At 40.3% G+C, this 23,105-nt stretch overlaps 2 protein-coding genes across 3 annotated transcripts in view; both read left to right on the forward strand.

The window, feature by feature from the left end:
* lrrc28 (leucine rich repeat containing 28) lies at positions 1-5,573 on the forward strand. 2 transcript variants are annotated; one of them, XM_085442719.1, is made up of 10 exons: positions 1-215; positions 506-746; positions 843-883; positions 1,112-1,149; positions 1,232-1,369; positions 2,947-3,153; positions 3,246-3,348; positions 3,744-3,928; positions 4,031-4,190; positions 4,276-5,573. In XM_085442719.1, the coding sequence occupies exons 2-10, from the start codon at positions 579-581 to the stop codon at positions 4,343-4,345; spliced, it is 1,110 nt and encodes a 369-aa protein (XP_085298845.1). In that variant the 5' UTR covers positions 1-215; positions 506-578; the 3' UTR covers positions 4,346-5,573. The 2 variants fall into 2 exon arrangements, with proteins under 2 accessions (XP_085298845.1, XP_085298923.1); XM_085442797.1 differs by having other exon boundaries at positions 6-82.
* Positions 5,574-11,757: 6,184 nt separating this feature from the next.
* The window catches only part of LOC146718271 (synaptosomal-associated protein 25-A-like), a 40,245-nt gene continuing 28,897 nt past the window's right edge, over positions 11,758-23,105 (forward strand). Inside the window, exon 1 of the mRNA XM_085442922.1 lies at positions 11,758-11,871. The gene's annotated coding sequence lies outside the window, so the exon portion shown is untranslated. The remainder of the gene's footprint in view (positions 11,872-23,105) is intronic.

Genomic DNA, 23,105 nt, shown 5'->3' on the forward strand with positions numbered 1-23,105 from the left:
CCTTCGCTCCGTCTAGTCCGCCGAAAACTTCCCCACAGGAAGAAGACGACGAAGAAGGCGTTAGCCTTGACGTCTGGCCGTGGTTGGTTGTTGTTGTTTAGCAACCATTTGCTAGTTAACGGGTAGTTTACCTTTGACATCGTATATGGCGCATTAAGCTGGTTATGAGTATATGTGAGGTTTAAAGGGGATTAAAATGGCCCTGCAAAGCTGAGGTAAACTACAGTTTTCATGTTATTGGACAGTAGCAGCCTGTTAGCTGTCATGCTAATAGTTTAAAACAACAGATATTACTACTTATTATGTTTTCTTGTGTGTCATTTGGCGTCTAATTTTGTCTAATATTAAATGAACTAACAGGTTCCTACTTTATGCAACCGTGAGCCATTAACTGTAGTTGCACATCACACGAAAACCCCCTGTTAATGTGGTCTGGGTCCACCTCATGTCGCCATTGCAGCTTGGAATATCTGTCAGGACGTCTGCTCATGTGTTTGTCTGTCAGGATCCAGTGATGCCATAGAGGTAGGAGGCACTGCCAGGGCTCCTCCACCGGAGGACGAGAGGTCTCCTTAGCAATGGCAACCGAACTTCATGAGACCATATTCATGGCCAAGCAGGAGCGCCACAAAAACCTGTTTCTTAACTACAAAAACCTGAACATTTTCCCCGTGGAGCTGCTGAAAGATGAAGGCCTGCAGTTTCTGGAGAGACTTTACATGAAGAGAAACTCACTCACTACACTGGTATCCACACAGTGCATTTTCATTTTACCATATGAGACACTTATGAAACCCAAAGAAAATTTCTAACTACTTCTGCTTTTGCTCTGTCTTTATCAGCCTGACAATCTTGCTCAAAAGCTCCCAAATCTCATTGAACTGTAAGTATTTTGCTAAACTAAGTTTTGTTTTATAAATGATGACAACAGAGAGTTGACACATGCTGTCGGAGATTGATGGTGTGTTTTGTGTTTATCAAGAGGTTTCTAGTGAAGTTAACCACCAGATGTTGCATCACTAAATGAGATTAACTGTCTCTCACATTTAGGTGTTTTCAGCAGCAAACACCAGAGCTGTAATTGTCTTACTTGTCTGCTTGTACATTTCAGGTATTTGCACTCAAACAATTTGGTCATTATTCCCGAGGGTAAGCACATTGTCCAGTACAATAATATTAATAACAGTGTTTAATTCACTTGTTTGAATATTAAGATTGGTTTCATTCCCAGCTATTGGAAACTTGGCCAGACTGCAGTCGTTAGACCTGAGCAATAATGCCCTGCAGGTTCTCTGTCCAGAGATCGGCAGATTGAGGTCTTTGCGGCACCTGAGACTGTCCAATAACCAGCTCAAATGCCTTCCTCCAGGTAAGACACAACAGTTGTCTGTCTTGTTTTTAGATTTCCTTTTAGAGGCTTAAATTATTTTACATTATCTTATATTAGCCTGAGTCCTTTATTCAGGGGCATCGGTTTAAGTACAGCTACCTAGACCAGTGGTTTGTCTTGGAGCAAGTCCAGATGTTCCTTCTGATTTTGTGCCAACCATACACTGCAGCAGCACAAACTGAATGCTTAATGTTTGCGAAATCTGATACAAACCAGAATTTAACCCCTGCCCCTCCCCCACAACAAACGTTATACTTACACTATGCATTGGCAACATTTTTATATCATTAGGACCTAATTAAATGAGATCATTGAACAAAATGTGCTTATTCACATTATAGAAAAACAAAGAAAAGCTTAAAAAAAACTGTGCTTAGCTGTGTCTTTATGAGCACAGAGAAGGAGGATGTCCGCTGGAAACTGTCATAAAATTCTACTCTGTACTCGTGTCAGTGCAACAACACGATTGGCTAATGTATTCATGTTTGAACTCTTGATTGTCACTTGTCTTACATAAAAGCTTCAAAACAAAACACTAGTGGAATAAAATCGTTTACTTTGAAATATTACAAAAAAAGAGCAAAACATGTACAACATACGTGTATTGGTAATGCTTTTACCTGCTTCAGCAATTTCTCTGTAAGAGTAAGACTTATATTTCATGTTTGGCATAAAATCACTTTGAACTGTTGCTTTTTTTCCCAGCGTGTTTGGTTTTCCCGACTTGTAAATATTTTAATTGCCAGCAGAGAGCAGCAGAGCTCTACCTGAGAGAAAAGTTGTTTTAATTTTTTTTTAAACACAGATTATCGAGGCGCATGTAAGTAGTGTAGCTGAAGCTGAAGGGAGGTTGTGCAATTTCATATACTTTAAAATAAATAAAAATAGTTACCTTCCGTGGATTTTGTCAATAACTTGAAACCATTAGATTATTATTTGTTGTGCCCATAGTCAAATTCTCAGTAACGCCTGTTTTCTTTTTGCCATGGTTCTTGATTTACCAGGAATGTTTCCTGAACTTAGTGACAACACCAACAATTTCTTTTTCGAGTCTCACAATTTCTGTTGACTGAATTTCATCCTAACTATGAGACAGTGTGTGCAAAATAAAAATAGTAGTGATGAGAAACAGTGCTTCCAGCCCTATATCAAAGTATACTTAACCAAAACCAGAGAGTATATTCAGTTACAGCTGTGGTTCGAAAATAATATAATCATTTGACTGTGCTGCTGTTCTTTTTGCAGCGATGCTCTCGTTTTGCTTTAGAAATTCCACAGGCTCCTGCCTCCTTCTAAGAGGAGGGTATAATGGGCTTACATCAGCTTTAGCCAAGATGATGAAAAAAAGACCTGTCAACAAAGATGTTATGTCTAGTTGAGATGTTTGGAAACCCTTTGGTTTTAAGGCATCCAGCGAGGAACAACAAATACAAATCAAATTTCTGATAAAAGTTTGACAAAACTGGGATTTTCTTTTTTCTTTTTTTCATTCAAATAATAAAGTTTTGCAGCTTTATCTGAGATTTACGTCTCTCACATATTTGTGACACCTGCAGAGATTGGTGATCTGCAGGACTTGGAGACGCTTGACGTGTCGATGAATCAGCTGATGTCTCTACCGGACCGACTGCATCGCTGTCTCTCACTACAGAATCTGACAGCGGACCACAACCTGCTGAGCCACGTTCCCCGGCAGCTCTGCTGGCTCCACCGCCTTAACCAGCTCTCTATGGCAGCTAACCGGCTGACTTTCCTACCACTGGGTCGGTGAATCCTCTTCTCTGTCCCTCCGTTATTTGCTCTAGTGGTGACAATAAAATGAGCGAGGTGGTGTTGAAATCTTTGTGTGTTTCAGATCTGGGCAGATCACGGGAGATGCAGTTTGTGTTTGTTGACAACAACGTGGACCTGAAAGGACTCCCGTCCTACTTGTACAACAAAGTTATCGGCTGCAGCGGGTAATACACCATCCCAACAGCTCAACAGATACAGTTTAAGACAACTGATAAAGGTCATTGCTGATAAGCAGAGTGAAAAAGAAATGCAATTCCATGATGTTGGATATAAGTTAGCCAGAAAATTAACTGGTATTTAGCCCACAGACTGTTGGAAAAGTGTAAATACTAAATGTATATAGAATGTGGCTGGTTGGGACAAGAGCGAGGTGGTAAGTATTATCCTCTGCATAGTGGTGAAACTGTCTTAACATATCATCTTAAGATCTGCACATGTGAGGGGAGGATACTGATATACGTCTTGTATAAAATAAAGGTGGTTTGTAGCATCTTTACTAAATACAACTGCAGACTTAATGGGCTGCATACTTGTGTTTGTGTGTGTTGTTGTCCTGCAGATGTGGCTTATCTGCTCAAGCGCTGGAGGGTGGACTTGGTGAAATGCTGGGTGAGGAATTAAGTGAAGCCTTGGTTGGCCTGCCAGCTGAAGTGAAGGTGGTGGGCTCAGAGACAGAACATGTTGTTCCCCTGGAGGAGCTGGCTATGAGGACGCTGCACCGCATCTACCACCGCCGCCCAACAGGTGAGCAGACACTGTTCACTCTTAAGTTAGAAAACACCTGCTGGTTATAATTTAATAACTTCAAACTTTAACGGCACCTTTTTTGTTTACTGCTGTTTTTAGAGCTCAGCTTGCTGCCTCCCATCACCCTCCCAAAGAGCCTGCGGGATCTGTTGCAGTTCCCCCTCGGTCACTGTCACCGATGCAGCCAAGCCATGTTCACGATCATCTACCCCAAACTCTTCCCCCTCCGTGACACCGCCCTGGCAGGAGTGCACCGCAGGTCAGGCAAACACACCGTCTTTTTTAGTTTCCCCCTGAAGAAGGATTTAACATGCATACTTACGTCCTTCTCCTCTCCTGTTCAGGACCACTGTGAGTTTTGTAGCCTACTGCTGCTCCAGTCACTGCCTCCGAACCTTTGACCTCCAGGGGTGATCTCATTTCCTTCTCTCTCCCCTCCCCCACTCACACACTGACATATAACATCAGCTGTGGATCTTGAATGTCTGTGGCTCGCTACTTGATAAAGAACCTGACAGAAGCAGCGTATGCAGATGTTTGGTAGGTCAGATGATGAACACAAAGCTCAACATTTCAGAGCTTTGCATTCCTGTTTGTGTGGGGGGGAGGTCAGCAGCAGTGCACAGTAGTGCTCATTAAATGGTAACTACCCACTCATAACTGGGCACTTTTAAGAACAAACACTTTCATCTTTGTGGAATAAGATGTTTTTTTCCACTGAAGCTTTTTGCAGCAGACTCATTGATTGCAGAGTGATCTTTGAGGTGTTAACATTTGTAGCATGCTTTTGTTTTTATGATAACCGAAGAATATTTGAAGGTTTGTGAGTTCAAAGAATGTTTATCAGTTTGATGTGTGTTAATTTCAGAAGAAATTAAAGTGAATGTATAAAATAGAAAATCTACATTTGAGACAACATACTGCATGAAGTCATGTTCTTAGTCACAGTTTTTGTGAACTCTAAGACCTACTAAAGACAATGAGCCAAGGATTCATGTTAGGGCTGTCACGATATCAGACTTAAACTTCATCATTATAATATTGTAATATGAGTGGTTGAAAAAGAAACTTCTGTACTTATGCTTTCAGTCAGATTCATTAACTTTGTTTATTGGCCAGTTAATTAAACTCAAAATTCGTAGACATGGCGAGAGATGCTATGATGCTTAACCCTACAAAAGCATACAAAACAAAGTTTTTTCATATTGTGCATTGACACAATATTTACATTTCATTTTTAAATATCAGGATTTTCAATACATGTAATCGTGACACCTCTAACTCGCATTTATTTGACAGGTTATGAGAAAGTTTGTTATATTCTATATCAGCTTTTAAGATTGACCGTTTTATATGTTAACAGCAATGTCTTTTTGTCATAACAAGAATTATAATAACACACTCTGTGTTTAAAAAAAAAAATACACAAACCAAAAAGTCAGATTTTCACACTTTTTAGGGTTTAAAGGACACAGACTGTCTGCCTGAAGAAAAAGAGAGATTTAAACACAAGCAGCGCTGTGTGTTTCTCTTGTTGAACTGATATGTGTGTGTGTGTGTAATGTTTATTACCATATTGTACAGTTCTAATTTATCATTTGTTTTGTTTGGCAGTAAATATTGACTGATGTTTGACTTTGAATTTGTGTTTTTCTTACAAAAAAGAGTTCATCATAACAGTTGTCCATAAAGAAAACTGCAGAGAGGACAGAAGCATCTATTATCAGATCCATTACATAAAGTTCTGAAATGTCTGAGAAAACACAGCTTTTAATGTGACTCAGGTCTGAAGCTTGTGAGAATCATGTCAGTCTTACAATATGTTGTTAAAGCCACAACAGAAAACATGCCGTAGTCGCCTTTTGACTGTACCCATGTAAGCACCAACCTCTGCACCACCATGCCGTTCTCCTTTACAACAATAACTCAAAGGTCTGGAGATCTGGGAAAAAGAAATAGAAAGAAGTAGCCTTGGGTCAGCCACACAATCGCCAGAACCCAGAACCTCCCTCCCTAAACTAATTACGTAATTTGAACTAAGCTAACAAGTAAAAGTGAAAAACAGACACTAGGAGAAGATACGAGAATGAGAATTGTTATTTGTAATAAAGCACTTCACTTAGTTTGTTTCTTAGTTTCGTTTGTAGTGGAAGACTTCAGTCTATAAAACGACACAGGTTTCGATTTTATTTATTTTTTGTTCTCTTTCATGTGACTGATGCCTTACAGATGATTGAAATTGCTGCCCAGATCACCCAAAACACTTTCCACTTGAAAGTTTTCAAACATGAACACGTTCAAATCTTCTGTTTTCCTTCTCTTTGCATTTCACAACTAAGAGTGCATGTTTTTTTCTTTTTTTGTTAGAGTTAAAGTTCAGCTGCTTGGCTATAACAGTTGTTTGTGTCAGTAGGTCAGGAGAGTCGAGCTCTTTGGCTCCCCATTATGTGGGATATAAAAAACATCCGGCCAACAGGAAGGTCTTGTGCCAGTTAGCCTCGAGCCAAGCATGCCAGGGGAGCTTTGCTTAACTCCTGAGTCAGACTTTTATTTTCCTTATTTATTCCTCTGATATACCAGCTATCCCCCGCTGAACATGCTAGCAGCATACCCCGCCTTTCATTTCTTATTTTCTTTATCGTTTGCATTTTTTGCAATGAGTCCATCTGTAGCTGCTGCATAATAACAGAGGGTTGTTGAGAGGAAAGCGGAGCAGCTCCATTACCTGGATCGATGACATGTTCAGACAGATGTGATACCATGATCCTCTCTGACTGGTGCTTCAGCTTTCTGCCCTCCCTCTGGGACTATTCCATCTCAGCTGCCTGCACATAGGAAATATCACTCGTCCATACTTTATGCTCACATAAAGACACAGGCAAAGCAAAGCCTCATGAATTTGTACATAAACACAGCACTGCAGGAACACATGACGAGAAAGTCATCAGTGCAAATTGAACATGTGAGCTCAGATGAATCTGAAGGAAACCTACATTTAAAAGGAGGATTAACCCCCCCAAAAAAGATTGCGAATCCTTGTGCAGATGGACTGGTGTTGTGAGAAGTCAAGATTTCTCAGATGGTGTTTTCAGAGCCTGATGTGGTATGTTCACATGAAGTAAGAAAAAACCTACTATCTACTTTCTTAACCCACATTACAGTGGGGCAAAAAAGTATTTAGTCAGCCACCGATTGTGCAAGTTCCCCCACCTAAAATGATGACAGAGGTCAGTAATTTGCACCAGAGGTACACTTCAACTGTGAGAGACAGAATGTGAAAGAAAAATCCATGAATCCACATGGTAGGATTTGTAAAGAATTTATTCGTAAATCAGGGTGGAAAATAAGTATTTGGTCAATAACAAAAATACAACTCAATACTTTGTAACATAACCTTTGTTGGCAATAACAGAGGTCAAACGTTTACTATAGGTCTTTACCAGGTTTGCACACACAGTAGCTGGTATTTTGGCCCATTCCTCCATGCAGATCTTCTCGAGAGCAGTGATGTTTTGGGGCTGTCGCCGAGCAACACGGACTTTCAACTCCCGCCACAGATTTTCTATGGGGTTGAGGTCTGGAGACTGGCTAGGCCACTCCAGGACTTTCAAATGCTTCTTACGGAGCCACTCCTTTGTTGCCCGGGCGGTGTGTTTTGGATCATTGTCATGTTGGAAGACCCGGCCTCGTTTCATCTTCAAAGTTCTCACTGATGGAAGGAGGTTTTGGCTCAAAATCTCACGATACATGGCCCCATTCATTCTGTCCTTAACACGGATCAGTCGTCCTGTCCCCTTGGCAGAAAAACAGCCCCATAGCATGATGTTTCCACCCCCATGCTTCACAGTAGGTATGGTGTTCTTGGGATGCAACTCAGTATTCTTCTTCCTCCAAACACGACGAGTTGAGTTTATACCAAAAAGTTCTACTTTGGTTTCATCTGACCACATGACATTCTCCCAATCCTCTGCTGTATCATCCATGTGCTCTCTGGCAAACTTCAGACGGGCCTGGACATGCACTGGCTTCAGCAGCGGAACACGTCTGGCACTGCGGGATTTGATTCCCTGCCGTTGTAGTGTGTTACTGATGGTGACCTTTGTTACTTTGGTCCCAGCTCTCTGCAGGTCTTTCACCAGGTCCCCCCGTGTGGTTCTGGGATCTTTGCTCACCGTTCTCATGATCATTTTGACCCCACGGGATGAGATCTTGCGTGGAGCCCCAGATCGAGGGAGATTATCAGTGGTCTTGTATGTCTTCCATTTTCTGATGATTGCTCCCACAGTTGATTTTTTCACACCAAGCTGCTTGCCTATTGTAGATTCACTCTTCCCAGTCTGGTGCAGGTCTACAATACTTTTCCTGGTGTCCTTCGAAAGCTCTTTGGTCTTGGCCATGGCGGAGTTTGGAGTCTGACTGTTTGAGGCTGTGGACAGGTGTCTTTCATACAGATGATGAGTTCAAACAGGTGCCATTCATACAGGTAACGAGTGGGGGACAGAAAAGCTTCTTACAGAAGACGTTACAGGTCTGTGAGAGCCAGAGATTTTCCTTGTTTGAGGTGACCAAATACTTATTTTCCACCCTAATTTATGAATAAATTCTTTACAAATCCTACCATGTGAATTCATGGATTTTTTTTCCACATTCTGTCTCTCACAGTTGAAGTGTACCTCTGGTGCAAATTACTGACCTCTGTCATCATTTTAAGTGGGGGAACTTGTACAATCGGTGGCTGACTAAATACTTTTTTGCCCCACTGTATATTATATACTGGCATTTTTAATGTATCTGGTTGTCATACTTGTACAATTTCCTTCATCAATGACAGATACTGAGGATTTCAATCATTTATGTCCAAGGTGGTGGTTGGTGGGGTGTTAGGGTTAGCCTCAGTAGACTACCTGCTCTACCTCCTGAACTACAGTTGTTCCCAACTTCCATTTGAAGCTGATTTAGGTGAAATAAAAACTGCTCTTTCCTCCCAAAGATAACATCTGTTCTTCTGCACAGAGATCAGTACCAGGACTGTAGTATTTGATAAGCCAGCGACAAACATTGTCCAAATATCACTGATAGCAGAATGTTTGTCCACAGCCGGCTTGTTTGCTGTGGTTGCTCAGCTGTCAAACAGCATGTGCCTGAGGATAACTTGGAATCTTGTTCTAGGTCTATTAGGCATAATTCATGGTTCACTGTTGCAACACAGTATAGTATGTTTGTAATTCAAAGCGAAAAGGTAGAAAAGACAACAAAAAACCCCCATAACAATAGCACATAAACAAAGGGATTCAGACCTGATCCAAAAGTTAATGACCTGTCCCTTTGCCTCTCCTCCACCTCTGAGTTTCATTAAATTCAGCCGGTCAGTTTCAGGTACACGTGTAGATTACTATACACCCTGAAAATGAGTTGATATCTTTGTAGCTGCATGGGTTTTATGATTAACAATAGTGCAGTGCAGTATTCAAATGTCCCAATACCACACGTGTAGTACTTAACACATTATGCAGCAGGAATCCTGTCACTGTTTTGTAAATGATAGCTAAATACTTATCAGATTATATGCATTCAATTGACACAGCCAGTTGCCAGTTCCCAACTGTCACACATCAGAGTAATCACTTGGAAATGTCTCTTTGCTGGATGTTCTGTGCTATGCATAAATTTGCACTCTGAGCCATTTTCAAACACTCGAGGAGGACTGCTTCAATCAGTGGCAACACGGTGTCACAGTGTTATTGGGTTCTTGACTTTATTGCTATTGGATCATCAACTGGGAGGGAGGAAAGCCAATCCATCACCTGCATAGATCCATTCTGCTGCTAATCAGCTGCTTTCAGGCCTCGAGGGTCAACTGGATTTCTGGAGAATGTTTTAGTGTTTTAATAGTAAATAATGAGGAAGAAGACAGTAGAGCGATAAGGACATTAATCCATTAAACTAGGAGAGAAGACAAGGACTAGTGTAGGATCACCACATGCTGCTGATGGAGCACAGTAAGGACTTACTTGACAAAACAACAAATTTAAAGAAAAAGAACCTAAGGGCTGATTGGCTCAAAGGACACTTGGAAAAGCGTAGTGACATAATTTTTTTTAATGCGTTTTTTTTTGACAGTGTGGGAATTGACAAGGAGAAAGATGATATGATCTGATCACTGCTAAGCCTTTACCTTACACTCCTTTCCCCAGCTCATTAGGACCTCTCCTGTGTTATCTCTCCACAGTCACAGAAATAATCAAGGCACCATGGCTCTCATCTTTTACCTGCTTAATGTTTGTCTTGCATGTATGCTGTTTGCGTCTGCAGATGTGAGTCATCTAAGGCCACGTATCCGTTAAAGTACAATAAATAAAAGCTGTCAAAAAGAGAGTGCACACAAGCAAATTTTCATCTTAAAAAAGGAACAACAAGCTTCTAATTTCTGCAATTTCTCCAGCTAAAAAGACCTTTTTAGTAAAGAAGACGTGTTGCCCCTGCACCATGTCTTTTCAAGCATTTTAGCATTTTGTGTGATTATGTAAAGTCAAGGACTCCAGGGGCAAACAGCTGAGCACACAGAGGACAATCTCAAGAGGCTTTTTGGGCTCTGTGTGCATATAAACACACATGGATAGATATGCTTGTGACAGGAAGTATGGTCAGTGGAGATGGGAAATGTATTGGATGTAAGGGGATGTAAGGTTATTAAAAAAATATTTAGGGAAGGAAAGAAAATCATCATACTTGTAACTATGAAAATCTTTCTGTATACCAATTAAAAAAAAGAATAGAAAAAAACTTGAACTACACGCTTTTGGATTTATGTCAGAAATATTCTATAAATAAATAACATTTTCTTTGAATGCTCTCTTTTCTATCCCTCAAATCGCATTAATCACCTGCACTGAAAAAAGTCAGATTTGTCAGATTTTTCTTTCTCACATTTATTATTGTTTTCATTTGAGTTCCTTCAGTAAAAAGTTTTCTTTGTCAGTTACTCTGCTTTCTAAGTAGTAAACAGTCGGACTAAAGCACCGTGAATTTAGATCACAGACAATAATCTGCAGTTTGCGCAGATCAGCCTGCAGCTCTGCCTGATATCAATGCAGGAAGACAGCAGCTTGCAGCCAACATGGCTTTGGGCAGCGCGCAGCTGACCTACCTTTTTATCCGTTACCGCTGACGTCAGAGGGCGCGGCCATTTTGTGAGAGGCGTCAATGAGACAGGAAATCAGGTGGCATGACTGTCAAATTAAAACCAAACCTAGTATTATTATTATTGTTGTCAGAAGTAGCTGTGTTGCTATATATCTTATATTTTATCTAATAGGAGAGCAGGTAGCACTGCCTGGTTGGCCTGTGCCTAATGCCTTACGTCCTTCTTAATGCAACTCTCAAGGAATTTGTGTCTTCCCATGTAATCAAACCGGGGATCTTTCACAAATGTTAGGGAAATGTGTATTATTCACTTATATTTCCTTCCAATAACAGGAGTAAAGCATTTCGTGGATTTACCCTGTGCTATAATCTATGTATGACATGTATATTTCAACATTTCCGACTTGTAGTGTTGTTGCTTTGCCACCTTTAAAAATAGTCCTGGATTTCTTGGGATGTCGGAAGTTTTTTTCAGCACCACTTCCTGTGTATGCACCTCCTAATGACCAAACACCAGTCACGTTATACACAGTTTTCACTTAAAGTAACTACACAGTTCCTTCACAGGTTTTATTTTGTGAGTCATTAACAGGAAGTGTTTGATGAGTAGACCTGCGGAGATTAACGCTTGCTGTGGCAGTTAAGGGGGAGGGCGGTGCTGATCCAGCGGAGGGCGTGGGGGTTGGGGGGCGGGGACAGTCCCGTTGAACGGAGCGGCTGGACGGACAGACATCTTCACCCTGTACAAACATACAGCAAAAGAAAAAGAAGAGAAAGAGCCGAAGAAACTTAACCAGGTCGGTTTAATTCGATTTTTTAATCCTCTCATTTTGACCCACAGAATAATCAAAAGAAGAGCGATAATTAAAGTTTGAATGATTCTCCAGATTTCAGGTTTTAGCAGTTTATACGTCCCAGGACGTGACAGAGTTCTCAGCTGTAAGAACGCGTCATATTTGCTAGGTTATTTTTTGTTTGTGAGGTGATGATATCAGAGGGGAAACGAGGACCATGTTGCTGAGGTGTTTCTGTTGTGTTTGTAGCGACTCTGTGCTGAATTGTTTGAACTTTTGGCTGTTTCCTGTTTTCTGTCACAGGGGAAGAGTGGTTGTTTTATGTAAGGATTAAACAACAGGATAACACAGACTGTGTAATCTTGTTTTTCATGTTTCTGAAAGCTTGTAGGTGTAGCTGGCCATTGAACAGAAAAGCCGTGTGCAGGTTCAGGACCTTGGACAGCTCCCGAGTCTGAAACACGCTGAAAAACACTTTACGCACAAAGCGAAACGTTTGTTCTCAAAGTGCCCCCCCAAAAATGAAAATCTGAAGTTAATCTATTCGTGAAACGAGGCAAACTGAAGCAGTAAGTCGTGAAAAATACCTGAATCTAGTTTCTGCGCTCTGGAAACAAGTGAGACAGCATTCGTTACCACACTTATTGTTTTTATAAAATGGCCAGGCTGTTTGTGGTTCAGATCTGTTTTAATCCAGAGGTCTGACTTTTCACCTTTCCTTCACTTCCTTTTTCCAGAGGACCGTACAGACACAGTGAACAGGGAGCCGTTAATGGTAACAGATCATTTTCATGAGGGAAAGATGGATGTTCGGTTAGGAGCGTCAGGTGCAAGAAAAACAGAAGCAGAAAAAAAAGATCAGAGGTCAGCATATAAGCATTTGAAATAATTATTTTAAGATGCTAGTTTTTAAGGCCCTGTCTGAGAAAACGTGTACAATAGTCACTCCTATGACTGAAGCTGCGCAGTTGCGACATTAAGGTTGAATTTTGTTATGAATTTAACTCAAGTTAAAGTAGAAACTGCTCCAGTCTTTCTCCCCTTCCTGCATGTGCACCTGTGTTAATGTCAGAGAGGACAAAGAGCTCAGGCCGACTCTTAAGCAGATCAACACGTGTGTGTGTGTGTGTGTGTGTGTGTGTGTGTGTGTGTGTGTGTGTGTGTGTGTGTGTTGTCTTTTTTTGGCAGCCTGGTGTTGTTTGTAACTCGATGTAAACAGGTGGATATTTCAATTAGGGCAGGAAATGACTGCAGCACACCCAACATGGACTAATTGAAACATATCCAACTTCCAGTCAATTCTATGTCCTATGTTGTATTTTGGTTTTGCTGCTGCTTTAAATTATGGAGTGCAAATGCATCCAGCATGTAAAAAAAATATCAATCTCAGCTGCAACAGGTGAACTTTACTTCTAACAATTTGTTAAATTTAATTAATAATGTTTTCCTAGGACTTCCTGTGTTTTCTTGTCTATTTTTTCCTCCCTTACTTCCTGTTTTACTTTGATAATATGTTTTCTTGTGTCTCTGGTTGCTTTGCTTCACTTGCTTCACTTTCTCTCTTTATGGTCTGCTCCTGTAGGATTCCTGGTTTATTTTCTGGAGTTATTCCACTGAGTTTTGGTTTTTCCATGTACTGGATTATTGTTGGACATATTCTGCTCTTCTTCAGTTTATTAAACTTACTTTTGTTTTGTTTTTTTCACCTTAAGAAATCTTAAATGTGTCCTACAGTTGTGTCCTGATTTTGCTGAAAGCTGGTGTACAGTGAACCAAGTGTAACTGGTTTGGTTGATGAAATGTTAATTGCAGCTGTTTGCTTTTCCTGGAGCCGAAATGTTATGATTAACATGAACCCAGGGTGCTCAAATAATTAGCTTCCTGGTGAGAAAGTGCTTCCTGCTTTCATTAGCACATACCTGCCCCCCACCATGATCAATCCCCCATCCTCCCCCACAGCACCTATCACTCACCACTCTGTCACCCTGCCCACAAAGAGGTGAGAAATTACCACCAGTCTCCCGCTACATCTGTCAAACACGCACACATGCCACAAACAGCGTAGCAAACTTTTCCTCTCCTTCCTCTTCATTCGATACTTAAATGTACTCCCCTTGCTATTTATTCATTTTGCTCTTTACGCCTTCCTGTTAAATTTCAGTGCAATCGTCTGTGAAATTGCCACATGATAGACAAACCCGAGTGATTATGCGCCCAGATCACAATCTCACTTATTAACTTTGAGCAATAAAATGAGTGCGGGGATCTTCTTCTGGCAATGACTTCCCTTTTTTATTTTACCCTGTGAGGTTTTTATAAACACATGCACTCTTTAAACTAGTTTGGGCAGCACATCATTTATCAATCTAGGGCTGAGAGGGGCAGATGTTTTAAGAAGCCCTCCAGTATATTTTGATTGCACCCGCAGGGTTAATTTTTAAAGCTGAGTCAGTCAGAATGAGTGCTGCTTACAGAGTTTAGCTTTAACAGGGTGAGTTTTTATCAGTTTAAGTTCTTTTCACCATACAAAACAATTTACAGATGAAATAGACTGATATACACTCACCAGTTTGTTGGGGACACCTGTTCAACTGCCCTCATCAAATCAGATAATCACACTTTACTGGGTGAAAATCCCAGTGCTCAAAGGAGAATAGGAAGATGATTTTGAGATGACAGGAAGACAACCGTAACTCAAATATCCACTCATTATAACTAAGGTAGGCGCATCTACGGACACAAAATAACAACAAACACAAAGCAAACAAGCAAAAAATTGGTCTTGGCAAATGTAAATGCAGAATTTCAAAATCTGTGCACTTCTAATTTTAAAGAATCCAGCAGCAGTAGCACCAACAAAGAGCAATTACTGGTTTAGAACTTGAAATGCTAAATGCGGAACACGAGATTTCATATCTAAAGATTATTGCACATTTCTTTAACACTTTGTTTCATGTCTGGCCAACTTAATGTAACTTAAAGGCACCTTTGTCTTTTACCTCCAATCACAGTATGTTCGATGAAATGGGTGGATCTGTTTCAGTAAAAAAACACGTCTTTTCACAAGTAAATATGGATGTAAAAATGTTAAAATACATATTAAAACTCTTACATTTTTGCAAATATCTAAATAAGAGATGCAGTTTATGCATGTGTTAGACATCAAGGATAGACAAAGAAATACTTAATGTTGTTTGTTCTGTATTTTGATCCTGGTGCTTCATCAAATTATCATTTATAAAACATTCAAAATGGTGATATGATCCTTCTTATTGATCACAATGGCGTTATCGACTTGCAGTAACTCGATTCCTTTGATGGCTTCAGTTTTACCCTTACAGCAAGGTTAAAGTCGGTGCAACACCAAAAGTACAAATCCTTTTGCAAAGAAGCCGCGATTATCTTTTAAGGACGTTTATGTTTTTGTTGTTAGCACAAGCATGTGATAACTCTAATCCTGTTGTCCACGCAGGAGGAGAACCATGCTGTTTTTACATCCTTTTCCCCCATTTGTCACACGTACAAACAGAAGAGTGTGTTTTTACCTAATATATACAGCTCTATATGTGCCTGTCAACAATCTGCATGTCTAAATGAGTGCGCACAGAGACGTATACTGACAGGTGTCCATTTGAATGTATACATGTAGAGAAGAAATGGAGGAGAGGAGATTGTGTGCGCATGTGTGTGTGTGTGTGCTCTAGGTTTTGTGTGTGTTTGTGAGAGCAGAAGTGAGAGAGAGGCTGTGAATGTCAAAGTGAAAGAAAAGCATGCAAAAGAGAGGAAGAGTGGTCTGTGTGTTATGTAAGTGTGTGTGTGTGTTCTGTAGGCCTGCAGATTAATCCAGTGGGTTTTATCCTCAGTGAATGGGACAGTGGGGCTTTGCAGTGATTATCCCTGGAGGCCACAGATGATTGCTTTGAATTTCTTGCATGTCCGACACTGCCACGTTTGCCTGCCTGCGCATTGTTCTGTCTGCCGACTTTATTGGCAATACTGTGACGCTCCGTAAAAGTTAAAAGGCCATAAAATTGGAGAGCGTGGTAGATGCTTTATATATTATTCTTAATATGTGGAAGGTTTTACTGGAATAATGTGTCTTTAATTGTGCAAAGTAGTTTAACCGGCTGTGTTAATGTAAAGTTTAATGTGTACTTTCTTTCTGACCAGCTACTCCGCCTCCTCATGTCTGTCTTTCCATAAGTCTGCTTCTCTGTTAATCTGAACCGCAGCTTTCTGCCTGTCTGTCTCTACTTTGGATTATATAACGAGGAAATATCAGAATTGCAATCTGCTCCATCATCCCTGCTCAGCTGAGACAAAAATGGCTGAATGCTGGGAACCTGCCCCCTCCATATGTTTTGGCTTTCCTAAAGGTGTCAAAATCAGAGCCTGGCATCTTAAAAGGTGCATTTTTGTATGCTTGTTGCCAGGTGGTCGACCATTTGCCTCTTATGTCATTGATGTTTGGCTGGGAAGTCATCACGTTACAGTACAGTTTATCTAGAAATATATAAATCCCTTTGATTTTGAAGCATAAATGGAAAATATAAGAAATGAAGCCATTTTGGTGGCTTTTTAAAAAAATAACAAGTCTTAATATTTTCCTATGCTTTTCCTCAATGATTTTCCACGGCAGATTTCTCTCTGTGTGTCTATCCTGCCTCTCCACAGGGAATGTGTTAATTCTTTATAGCCATATTGTCACTGCGGGCGTTGCTTTGGGCAGGACACCAGCTTGTTCCATTCACACTCCACCACTATGGTCAACCTGGATGGTTGTCAGGAGGCTTGATTATAAAGCTGTTCTCTCAGTAACTGACATTCATCCTGCTTTTTTGAGTCCTTTTAATTTAAAAGTCATAATTTCTTTAATTTTTAGAAGCCTTGCTTTGGGCCACCTTGACATTACATCTACAGGAGCTTTTGTAAGCCCCGATCTTAAATTCACATTTCTTGGAGGACTTTCCAGTGAATTTTCCAGTGTCTCCTAACTTTTCCCACAAAGTTAGAAGCACAGAACTGTTCAAAATATCTTGTTAAGCTGAAACATTAAGATTTCTATTCACTGGAACTAAGGAGCCAAGGCGAGCCCCCCAAATGCAACCCCAAACCATTATCCCTCCTCCACCAAACGTCACAGCTGGGACAGTGAAGTCATGAAGGTAATGTTTCTAGCTTTTGTCAAACCCAGACTCATCCATCAAACTGCCACGTAGAGGGGTGTTATTTATCAGTATGCAGAATGTGTTTCCACTACTCCAGAGTGGGTGTGCTTTACACCACTATGAATTCAATAATTCTGCAGATATCTGGCCAGCAGACCATTGGACTGGTGCTTATAAGTAAGTAAGTAAGTAAGTAAAGTTTATTTATTAAGCGCTTTTCATAGACAGGTAGTCACAAAGCGCTGTGTCTTTCTACTCAATTTGAGCACTAAAGCGCTTTCTACTATAAGTAGTACTACAGCGCTTTTGTTTATGCCTAAGGACTTTGACTAATATCTACATCTACACTCACACTCGAATAGTCAAGGCACTTGTATAAAAATTCACCCCTGTGCAGAAATTAGCTATAGAGACCCAAACTCTTTTTGTAGCAGGTTGTAAACATGCTTATTTCTGCAGTAAGGTTGCATATTTTACCAAAGGAGTCTATGGTTTTACTCACATTTGGAGACAGCCTCGAGCAACCAGCAGAGGAACTCTTTTGGCTTTGTTTTTCAGCCCCAGAGGTTGCTGCTGCCGCTGCTGCTCGGTCTGTGCATTTGTGCATGTTTTGATGTTGGCCCATGTATGCAGCAGCAGCAGTCAGGCGTAAACGGGTGGGTGAACTGTCTGAATGGTTTAGCCCTCAGGCTCTCATCATGCTCTCTGTCCAGGTCACATCTTGGCACGTGTATTTATTGTTTATAGGTCAACATGGTGGTACAGTGTTTATGCAGGAGTGGTTTTTATGACTGGAATTCTGCAATTTTTTTTGTTGTTGTCTGTACCGATATAACAGACACATTGTTTCTGCATAAGCTTCAAATTATCCAACAGATCAGTTTGGGTCAGGTGATACTGTAAAAATCCTGATCCTTCACTATCGTGTGGATTTATCTGATGTAATACAAAGGTTGTCTGAGAATGGATAATGTAATAAATCAAGTGTCAGTGGTCACTTTAGCTCCTGAGTCACTACAGTTACTTTTAGCTTTGCCCAGCCAAGAGAAAATCAACTTGAAAAGCCATTAGTACATACGGGGGATGGATGCAAGTGTATCTGAGCATGAGTGTGTTTGTGAGTGTGTGTGTGTGAAATGGAAAGGTATCAGCCTTTTCATCTTAACAGCAGTCTGTCTGACGCAAGATGGAAAAGTATCCTTGCAGGGTTACGCAGCTTTCCGTGCGTAGGATGGATGTTGATCTTGATAGACATTGAGATTTTATATTTAGTGATTAATTTATTGATTTCTCTTTCCAATTTCCTAAATTTTTTTTAAAAACAAATAGGCCTGCACAGGATTTAGAACCCCTACAGTTTTATTATTCTTGAGTCCGAACACTGAAACCCACAAAACAGGAAACATGCCGTGTTTCTCAAACTGTGAACCCCACTAGTACTGCGCTGAGCAACAGCAGACGAGATGTAAAACTAGATCTTTGTTAAAAATGTATTTTTTTTTTAAATGAGACAAGCTTTTTGGGATTCTTATATTGGGCATGTGAGAAAAAAACCTTTAAAAACCACTGATTTATTGAACTACAGAGGAAGCGGAGCAAGTAGTTTGCCTCTGGGATCTATAACAGACACGGAAGGTGCAGGTGGAAAATCTGGAGAAGAGAGTTGAGGGCATCAGAGGTCACAACAAGAACTGCAAGCCTAGAGAGGAACTTATTCCCTAAACACTGTCCAGGGTTGAAGAGCTGGGGTTCATATACTGCCCGTTGGTGATCAGTTGATGCATGTCAGGTATGTGAACAAAGGAACTGGCAGGAACTGGAGAGAAGTCACATCTCAGGAATTCACACAAAATAAGTCAGCTATATGAAGAGGGAGAGAAACCTCCACTGCATGGATTCTGATGTCACGGCTTTGCAATGCACAACAATAAAAACGTTATTAACTAATATTTTATTGACTAAAAAATAGCTCACCTGCATATGTAAACAGTATTTATTTACTTTACCTCCAGGATCTTTCAGGTCAAGGATGACTTGGCATAATGTAGTCAAAGAATTTCACACATTATAAAAACTAAATGATATAACACATTAACTGCCAATGCCTATCATTAAAGCATATACATTATAATGTTGTTTGCTGCAAAGACATACCTGCATTTGAGTTTCAGCAGGTAAGAGGTGTAAACCTGCAAAGTGGCAATCAGGAGATGAACTTTTCAGTCCCTCCTTCGTTAGGTTTGTTTGGCTTAAAATCAAAAGTAGTATTTACATGAGTGTTTCTGCATCTTATCTTTCTTATCCAGATGTTCACATGTTGCACATATGATGTGTCAGCAGGTTAGGATTGGAAAAGAGTGCAAAAGCACCTGTAAACACACAGTATATGTGTGTAGCACACTGCTGTTGCATTATTGACCTGGCTCCATCCAATAAATAATGAAACATAGTTATGCTTTGAAGTGGTGGATGTTGCTTCGTCCCACCCTTAACACACAAACGCAGCAGTATCTGCTCCACTGCTGCTCGCCTTCTTGTCCTTGGTCCTGTTCATCACATGTGGGGTTTTTTTTTTCAGTTTCTTGGGTTCTCGGTCTAGAGAAGTGTTAACCTTCTCCCACACATTTTCTTTTGTGTGATGTGTTTCTGCAAATTATTATTAGGACAGAAAATGACAAGGAAAAACTGGTCGCATGCCTGTTTTATAAAAACTGACTTTTGTCAGTGTTATGAAGCTTTTTGTTGCAGTCTCATTTATCTACTGCTGTGCAGAAGCTCCAGAGGCACTGAAGTGAAACAATACAAAAAGTCAGGTTTGGTTCAAATAGAGGAGGGAGTGAGTGAACAGGAGGGTGTTAAATGTCATCCCAATAGAGATTTGTTTTCTGCCTTTATTCATAATTACTAATGTCACCTCTGGTACCCTCAGCGCTTCTGGTGCACTACCAGAGATTTCTGCAGTAATGAGAACAAAAGGTGTGAGAAATCTTTTCTTGCTGGGCGGAACTGCAACCTTTCCACAAACCCAGTGACTCCACAGTCTTCATTTCAGTGCCATTAAGTACTGCACATCCAGATTTCATTGCAATTATGCAAAGAAAGGAAGATTATAGGAACAGAAGTGCTCATTTTCACTAGCAACCCAAGTAACCTGAAAAATCCCCCATATGAAAGAGAAGGAAAAGTGCAGCAGCTATCCTAAAAATACAATAAATAAACATATAAATCTCAGGTTTAGGTTAGTGCTTCTATAAGCCTGTGAGAAACATACAGCCAACAAACTGATGGACTGACCTCGTTTCTCTTGACTCTCAGATTCAGTGCTGCCACGGTGTCCTGATGTCCTATTTTCTTCACAAACATTGTTTATCTCCAATGAACACGGCACTTGATTGATGGCGGTGTACTCGGTCTAACGGAGGCCGTTTGTCACAACAGACTGACAGTCTGCTGGATGCTAAACATGAGCCTCTTCACTTTTTAAATCCTGATTCTGTCCTGTGTTAATGTTGCAATGTGCACTTATGGTTGTATCTAAATTTATTTTGTTCCTTTACTGCAGACTAGTGCTAACATCTTCTAAAAAAATTTCTTTGCGGTTATATGTTGGTGTTTGTTAGATGTGACTCAGTTATTGTTTGTTTGGAAGCCTTTGATGTGAAGCTACGATATGATATGAAACAAGCCAGCACATGATGATTTTTGTTGCTGTGTGATGAGCATGGTGAGTGACGAATCAGTGTTAAGCTGACCTCAGCATTTTTCATTTCCTCCAGTGACATGTTGACATGATCCCCCGACTCACATGCCAGTGGATCATGTCAGCAAACTTGGGTGCAACTAGGGGGATGCTAACCGTGCTTGATCACTGTGTGAGGTTTTTTTTTTTGTAGCAACAATTTTAGTTCAGCTTTGGTAATATATATTAAATCTGACCATTTAGATACGTTAGCTATCAGGGTTGGTTGAGTTCATTATTTTTATTTTATTTATGTTACTCATGTGTGATTGGGGAACTGCTGTCGCCCATATATCATCCCCAGAGAGTATAAAACATGGACGTAGCTTCTGAGTCTGAAAAATGAAGCCAAATGAGAACTTTCCTTCTCTCTGATGTTCAAAAAGACTTCTCGTTCTATAGAAGTTTAGGTGGAATGGGCCTCAGCTTTAACCTCTGAAAACATTTTCTCATGAGTTTCTGGACTCAGTTGCTTATTTCAAATGATACAAAGAAGTATAAAGTCAATTTTGTCAATTTTGGTCATTCTAAGAGTCAGAAAGGAGGATTATCCTCCTTTAAGCCTGTGGCTTTAAAGTTAGACCACACCTCATTTGTCACAAAGAAGGAATTTCAAAACACAACATTGGTGAAAATGAAAATACTAATTTAGGCTTTATAACGGTGTCAAAGCAACGGTTGATGTGACGCTGCCTACATCCTACATTTATACTGTCTATAGTTTGAAGACAACAAATGCTCAAGCACACTAGCATCAGTGAAAGGAAACACAAAACTTTCCTGCACCTCTGTGCACGCCAGTGTGTTCTGTATATCAGGCATATTGTACAGCAACTGAGAGAACAGCCTTAAATCTGAGTGTTACAGCTCATGAACGAAGGCTTATTTGCTTTGCCTCACCTGCGCACACCTCAGCAAATATATAAATAATCACTGGTGTGTGTCTTAAGTGCCTGTTGTAATTTGCTCCAGCAACATTTTGTGTTTTAATATCAGCAAGATATGAAAATGTGCTCCACTTTACTCCAGAGGAGATGATTTGAAGATGATTCACGCACACCGTGTGAGAAACACATTATATTAAAACAATAACTCACTGAAAACATATGATTCATCATGTGAATGGACTTCAGTTTGCTAGTCATATCTCTCTGAGTTTTTATTAGATGAAAATGTTTATTTTTCCAAAGTAAATACATTTTATTTTTCATAGAGGTAGATGCTTTTAAAGCGGGGTTTTCAAAGTGGGATTTGTGTTTGTGTCCTTTAACTGTTTTTCTTTGTTTTTGACTAAAATAATTTGTCGCTAGATTCTTCCACGACTGGAGCTCCACAGTGGCGTGTTAATCGTGACAGTCCTAATCCATTCTCCTTCTGGAGCTTCGTTGCTGCTCTTTTCTTTGGACCATCTGCATATTTATAATGAAAAATGTGAAATGTCTGATTCTGAAACACAACATCAACACTCTCTCTCATCGAGGTCATGTCCTTGTTATTTTCAAACCTTCTCTCATCCTGTTTCCACATCTACCTTCAACAGCTTTCAGGATTAATGCTATTAATATTATCAATCAATTATTCATCAGTGACCTTTCAGTGTCTTCAGTGAACTTTATGTTCACCCATTACATTTAGTTTTGATGCTCATTCTGCTAAAGATCCCGTCCATTTTCCTGTGTAGTAAATTATACCAAATGTTCAGGTATTACATCATTCAGCTACAGATAAGACGGTAAATACTATAAAGTTTTTATAAAATATGCTTCCTCTTTCCTGGACAAACACTGTAAACATCCAGAGGGCGTTGAAAGAAGAGGAAGCAAAACAAAGAAAGCTACCGGCAAACTGAGAGGCGAGTGTGTGTGTGTATGAGAGAGAGAGAGCAGAGAAAACAGTGGAGACTAAATCCTCTTTTCCCCCTGACTGTAATCTCTCCATGGGCTGAGCCTGGCAGTTCAGGCCTTACAGCAGCTGTCAGTCAAGACGAGTGACAGGCAGCAAGGCCGTAGGTTGGGAGGGGGGATGGGAATGACCGGAACGTGTGTTATGACAACTGTAGGTGTGTGTGTGTGTCTTTGAAATACAGTAGGCGTGTTAAAGAGCAAGCGACTGTCATAGAGGGAGGGTCATTTTTCATGCTACAATTAAAAAATTCTTTCTAAATGTGGGTTACTGTCAAATAAACAAAACATTTAGCTGAGTTTGCCAAGCTAGCACTGCTTACTGTATATGTCCGATTAGTTTTTGCTCCTTGACACTGGATTTCGTTTCTGGTTGAAGAATCATGCCTACTCCGTGAAGGCTGGTTTATTCTCCTATCCATGCTATGT

The sequence above is a fragment of the Copadichromis virginalis genome, linkage group LG1, assembly GCF_057382275.1.
Source record: "Copadichromis virginalis isolate Kocher_CV1m ecotype Utaka linkage group LG1, C_Virginalis_male_GT1.1, whole genome shotgun sequence".
Taxonomy (NCBI): domain Eukaryota; kingdom Metazoa; phylum Chordata; class Actinopteri; order Cichliformes; family Cichlidae; genus Copadichromis; species Copadichromis virginalis.

Coding starts and splice junctions, on each gene's coding strand:
- lrrc28 (XM_085442719.1), top strand. CDS start 579: ATGGCAACCGAACTTCATGAGACCATATTCATGGCCAAGCAGGAGCGC. Junction 747..842: donor GAAACTCACTCACTACACTG/GTATCCACACAG, acceptor TGTCTTTATCAG/CCTGACAATCTTGCTCAAAA. Junction 1,150..1,231: donor TTTGGTCATTATTCCCGAGG/GTAAGCACATTG, acceptor TTTCATTCCCAG/CTATTGGAAACTTGGCCAGA.